At 25.7% G+C, this 7,155-nt stretch overlaps 1 protein-coding gene across 3 annotated transcripts in view; it reads left to right on the top strand.

Annotated features, from left to right (window-relative positions):
• The window catches only part of LOC126903522 (alkaline phosphatase-like), a 111,994-nt gene that overhangs the window by 95,648 nt on the left and 9,191 nt on the right, over positions 1–7,155 (top strand). For all 3 annotated transcript variants that reach the window (XM_050681696.1, XM_050681697.1, XM_050681698.1), the window contains one exon: positions 2,655–3,028. In XM_050681696.1, coding sequence (XP_050537653.1) covers positions 2,655–3,028 — 374 coding nt within the window. The remainder of the gene's footprint in view (positions 1–2,654; positions 3,029–7,155) is intronic.

Below are 7,155 nucleotides of genomic sequence, written 5' to 3' on the forward strand. Positions count from 1 at the left end.
TTTTTAAAAATATTGTTTTTTAATATTATTCTAAAATATCATCACAACCATACAAATAATTCGTATAAATAAACAAATAGGTTAACAGTTAACAAAAATAAATAACTTCGAACACAAAAGTAATAAAATTAATTGGTTTTTTTAAAGAACTGTTCATAATAAAAAAAGTCTCAGTTGAATGAAAATGTAGAAACTTAGAATAAAACAAAAATCCTTAATAAAAAGTTTCATGATAAATTTAATTTTAAGAGGTATTACGTTAAATTAACTTTTTTACTTTTTTTTCATTACACAGGTATCAAAATAATACAGATAAATAAATTTATAGATACAAGCAAGATGTAACTTAAAATTATATTCCAGTATTTTTAAGTTACATCTTAAAATAAATAAAAGCCTATTTATAATTGTAATATAAATAACATAATGATTTTTAAAATTATTTAAAAACTCTATAATCTAATTATCACTTATTATACGATTATTCTTCATGTATATGTATATTATAAAAACAATTGATAACTTTTACATCTAACAAAAAAAAGACATGATTTAATCTTCCGCAAGACTCAAAGTCAGGGATTTTGTAAATTTTTATTCGATTACACTAAAATAATCAAAATTTGTAATAAATAATGTATTTTGTAAGCTTAAAAATATTATGGAGAGTCTATTAAACATGATATAATGTATTTGATTCAAGTACTCGATTATTTAATTTATGTTTAAAGTACCGAACGCTTTACAGTGATTTCAGTGATTGTATTAATTTATTGTACCATTTAAAGTGCTTGTAGTTATCGATAAATTGAAGTTCATTATCAGTTTTGAAAATTTATTCTATTATAAATCAAAACTAATGAGAGTTAATTAATGGTCACATCATTTTAACTTTATTAAATTACCCTACCAATATTAATTGTTCATTAATTATAATAAATGAAGTTTAAAATATATAGGTATAAAAATCATAAACGCATATGCCATACAAATTTGCTAATACAAGAGACAAATTTATATTTTAAGAACTTTTGCATTCTGCTTTAAAACAATTCATAAGTAGTGTTTGCTCATATGCCATGTAGTGATATTATAAATATTTCTTAATCCTAAATTTAATTTTTAATTATAATTTGTAATTATGGACTTCTTTGTTTTTTTTTTATTGTAAAGTTTAATCATAATAGACCGTCCGTTGTGATTATATTTTTTATTTTTCATTGTTGGAGTAAAAATTTTCCCCGTTACACAATCGATATTATTTTTATACTTGGTTATTCTAAGTAATATTTTTGAAAAAAATATAAGCGCAACATATTATTCAATTTCAAGGTTATTCAATTAAATTTGTTCGCATATTATGTCGATAATAATTTAGCTAAAAAATTTTTATTAAATTAATGCAGTATGCCTAAAAAAAATAATATTGAGTTAACAGCCACGTTACTAAAATTAACAAAACAATTAGATGATTTGAATTATTTTCATATTATAATTAAGGGTAAAAAACAAATCTAGATAAAAGTTCTAGAAGTATTATTTATTTCCAATCTAAGAGAAAAAGTTTTATAACTATAATAAATAATTTTTCCAGTATGCTAAAATCTTAAGCTACTCTATACTTTCAACCGTTACGATCAAAACTTTACTGTTATAAAAAAATTTACTTGCCATAAAATATTAAATAAAACTGAAATAACTGTTTGAAAATGATTCTCCTTTATTTTCTTAACATTTTAAATTTAATCACGTGTTTATGTTTGATAATGATTGGTACTTTAAATTATCACATAATATCCAGTTGGATTTTTTTATGTAAAATATAATAATCATAACTTAATAATGAATAAAAATTTAATGATATAAATATTATACTTGCAACAATATCAAATATATATTTAAGAAAAATGTAAAATGAAACCTTATATAAATTCAATACATGATATTTTTAGAAAATCTAGTTAAATAGAATTTTAAAACGCATTGAAAACAGTTTTTGTAGTAAAAGGGCCATCTAGAAGACACCATCCTAAATTTTTAAAACTACCTTGAAAAATTGTATTACTATTCTAAAGCCAAGATAGCATAGTAAAATGATATATTCCTTTAAAATATTATGTATCTGAACATTATATGATCGTTGATAGTAGAAATAAAATACATTATATTGTAGAAAAATAAATGTTGACACTTTACAACAAATGTAGTTGTGTATTATATTTGTGTTAAATTGTACTAGTCAAAAAGACTATCATATTTATCATAATTTTAGTATATCACAATTTTGATATACTGAAATAAACAACTTAGTTTTAATCTAGTACAATTTATTCTGTTGTACTTCCACGTTTTTACTTAGAATTTATACATATTATCATATATATATATATATATATATGATTATATAAGCGTATGCAGATCATTTTCAAAGATTCATGCTAAAGGTGTTTAAACGAGGTAGACGGACTATATCCCCTTTCACCTATTAATTAAAAAATAGTTTTAAAGGAGGAAGAATACATTTACCCATTCCAACCATCTCACCTCTGAACTAAGAGTAATATTTATTATATCATAATGACTATATAATTAAAATTAAATCTTAAATTCAATAAATCAAAGCCAGTATTAAAATATAACAAAATAATTTTCAGGTGCCGATAGCAAATCATCTGATATAGATGGTTTACCTTATAGCACTCTGTTATATGGCAATGGTCCCGGATACAGTTCCGAACATAGATTAGTGCCGATGATGAATGCAACAGAGGCAGAAACACATAATCAGCTGCATAGTGCCGCCGTACCTCGGCAGTGGGCGACACATGGTGGCGAAGACGTTCCAGTGTATGCAATCGGTCCACCTGGTATTACGCAAGCTTTATTTTCGGGTACTTTTGATCAATCATATGTACCACATGCTATTGCCTATGTAGCTTGTTTAGGTGAGTATTCAAAAAGGTGTCAGCAAATAACCAACAATACTGTAGACACACCTTTAAAACATTCACCAGGATCTGTGAAACAAGTAAGAGAAATTACAATATCATAACTTTCATTTATATTTCAGTTTACATATTTGTATTTCAGTTTTCTTCGTCTTTATCCCAACTTATTGACTTTGGCCACCCTTATCTTAACCTTCCACTTGACACGATCTCCCACATCATTCACACACATATCAGCAGTCCTTATATCGTATTCAAAAATACTCCTCCATCTCTATTTTGGTTTACCTCTACCCCTTCTTCCTTCAACATTAATTTCTATATCTGTTCTTACAGCTTCCGATTCTCTTCTCCTCATAACATGACCAAATCATCTAGGTCTATTTTCTTTCACCTTATCCACGATTGACGCTATACCTATACTCCATCTCATATTTTCATTCTTTATCTTATCTTCTCTAGTCATTCCACTCATCCATCTAAGGATTATCATCTCTGCTATACTCATTCTATATTCTATCTCTCATCAACCGCCCAACACTCTGAACTACACATCATAGCTGGTATCACTTATAGAACTTACTTTTCAGCCTCACTGGAATTCTTTTATCGCATAACACACTTAACACACGCATAACTCTCCACTTCAACTGCCCGCACTTAATTCTGTGTCTTATATCATCGTCAATAACACCGCTCTATTGTACAACTAAATACTTAAAACTTTGCACTTCTCCTATGACGTTCTCGCTTATAGTCATTGATCTCCTGATCTCACCTAGCTAGTGTTCTCCTTTATCAAACTCATATTTTGTATACTCTGTTTTACTCCTACTTATTCTTAATCCCTTTTCTTCTAAGAGTTGATATCCACACCTCTAGCCTTTGATTAATTTCCTCCCTATTTTCTCCTATTAATACTATATCATCAGCGAGTAACGTGTATCACGGTACATCTCCTTGAATTTCTATAACAATTTTATCCACCACTATAGAAACAAAGTAAAGGCTTGAAGGAGAATTTTGGTGCACACTTAATAATTTGTTCAAACTTTTTTTTATAAAACTGATTTTACCTAATTTAAATTATTAAAGTCCAACAGTCACTTTGTAACGTATTATATATGAATACAAATAGGCTACAGAAACAATGTCCTCTTTCAAAATCAGCAATCCGCCATTATTAAATTAATTTTCTTCATAAAAAAAATCCTGTAATAGTGATATCTAAATAACGTCGCTTAGATTATTTGTTTGTTTCAACATGAGCTCTTATTTGAGATCACTAAAGTGAAAATACAAAGGCGTGGGATAGCAAAAAAAAAAAGGCAAATCTAATGGATTAACGACCATGTTTCCTTTAACCTCAACTTAAGCTAAATATTTTAGTAATTTATACGCTACAGTTAAGTGGCATTGCGATTGAATTCGCGTGCAAAATCTTTACACTTAATGGTGACGTAAAGTGCTTTAGATATATTCAATATTGTTTGAATATTTTCTTTTATCATTTACAAAATATTTTTGTACATAAGCAGTTTTTTATAATTTCTGGAGTGTAAATTTAAACGTTATTAGTGTCCATAAATTGACCCTTAAAAGAATATTAATGTCATTTATTTAAAAAAAAATTTATTTTTACTTGAAGTTACTTTTTATTGTAAAGTTGATATAAAGCACTTTAATATATATGTAAGGATACCAACAAACCAAAACTGTATTTACACCTATGATTACGAATTTAAATGTCAAAGTTCTAAAAGTATTCTATCCACTATGATTTCTTAAAACTAGTAACAATGAATTCAAGAAAAAAGAGAAATCTTTTGTGTAATCTAACGTACTTATTAAGTTTTATCTGTAGTCTTAGTATTGGTTTTTAAGTTTGTAAAAAAAGTTCTTGATCATTGGTAAGTTATAAGAGATTAACCTTTTGAACTACATATTTTTTTACTGGTTTATAAATAAATACTAACAAAACATCTGTGAATATTTGACAGTTTCTATATGAGTGATATTAATAGCAAGTCCTGATATCACGATAAAAGGGCAATAATTGTTTACTTATCTACAAGGTGATTCGTTTATCATAACCAACTCAATTACTTTTTTATTCACATATATTTCTTGATTTATCAGCTATTAATAATTAATAGCTGATAAATTTTTAAATTTTGACTAATAATAACATTTCAATTGTGTAAGAAATTTATTCTGATGGCATTATTATAAAAAAAGAACCTAATTATTTGACTTGATTTTTTAAATAATCTAAAGTGATGCAACTTCAGTAATTTGCATCAACATTTAAGAATTGTATTCTAACACATAATCATTTCAAATATTCGTCTAAAAATAATACTATTTATTCTACGACGCTGAGAAACAATAAGTTCTTATGAAACTCTATTTTAAAATATACTATAAAAGCATACTCTCTGAATATCTTTGTGTTGATCATAAAAGATGTGTAGCTATTTCAAAAAAGTTTTTAACGAACTGCTCTAAATTATTTTTCATTTTAGTACAAATGACTTGTAAGTTTATCTATACAAAATAAACTTTTGGCATACTGTTTAGTTTACAACACAGTGATATCATATTATTTTTATAATCAAGATTGGTGTATAAGTAAATTCCATTCCAATCAATAATAAAAATTTTATAAGTAATATTTTTCACTTCAACGATATAACATTAATAAATTTCATGTAACTAAAAGCCTACATTAATAATATTTTATTATTATGCAATATAATTGATATGTGTAATGTATAATAATTGTTTTACAGTGTACAAATATTGGTCATACAGTTATATTTATTTCCTATTAATTTATAAGCTTATTATAATTATATTGCATAAATAGTTTTAAACTTTTAAGCAAATAAGATCATGGAATACTACCATAATAATGAAACTTGAAAGCCTATCGAAAATTTTCGCTTGGAAATATGCGTACTATGAATAATGTAGCCCCGGGAAAATTTATGAAGTCAAATATTTGTAAAAAAGTGTTTATGTCATACTTGATTTAAAAAAATTATAGTCTATAACAATATTAAAGTCAGACAACGGCTATATCATGTAACACTATTCTTATTTTATTAAGTTATTCTATCTGGTTCTAATTTATTTATATATTTATTTTGATGATTTTTTTCTTTGTACAAATCTACACTATGTATTTTGTTAATTTATTTTTCTGTACTGTTGGGCACATGAACATATTGATCATGAATGATCAATAAATAAATAAACCAAAAAAATATAGCCGTTTTATTTATTATTCAGATCATTCTACCATTATAACCAAATGATTTTAATCATGTAGTACAAAACTTATTTTTACAAATTTTTGACCTAGACCAGACCCGGGGATTTTAGGAAGGTGAACACCCCAGGGCTTATGAACTTAATAAAGGGACTATCACAAATTTTACTAGCCTGTCACGATTAGTGACACAGTTTTTCAGATTTTTTTGCTCATTACTTTTTTATGTTAGCGATATTTTCCATAGGGTATCTTAAAGTGCTACCCCAAAGGCCATGTAGGTCTTAATCCGGCCCTGAACATGACAGTTTTTCCCAAGTACCATCGATATATGTTACTATTATTACTAAAATAGTAATTTTGACACTCTTATAAAGAATAAATGAAATTAAAGTTCAATTCACTAACAAAATGTATTTCTTATAAGAATTGTAAAATTGCAAAAATTATTGATTATTATAAATATAAATCATTTTTATAGATACAATATCTTTGTATAGATGCATATAAATTTGCCTAAGTTAACTCCCACAGATTCAATATTTTCATAAAAGTTATGCATAGGTAATTTTTCACCAAAATAATTTCAGTTTTTGGAAAATTTTCTTATATCTAGTAAATTAACTTATCTATATCTATTTACTTTTTTTTAATATATGTTGAAAATATTATTACAGAATTTAAAAATAATATGAACCTTAATTCAACTAAAACTTTGTATGGTCAAATTTTAAGTATGGTTAAGGTTTTAATTTTTAATTAATACCGATAGAAATACTAATATTTTACATTTGTTAGGACAAATTTTTTCTATTTCTCACTTATAAGGCATTTTAATTTTTTTTTTTTTGTTTCAATGTAAAGCTGAACGTTTTTAGCTTCAATGCGAAGCTGAGAAGGTATTGGTTTTACTATGATGTGTTTTTTTTTTTT

Source organism: Daktulosphaira vitifoliae, unplaced genomic scaffold, assembly GCF_025091365.1.
Source record: "Daktulosphaira vitifoliae isolate Bord-2020 unplaced genomic scaffold, ASM2509136v1 Scaffold_4, whole genome shotgun sequence".
Classification (NCBI taxonomy): Eukaryota; Metazoa; Arthropoda; class Insecta; order Hemiptera; family Phylloxeridae; genus Daktulosphaira; species Daktulosphaira vitifoliae.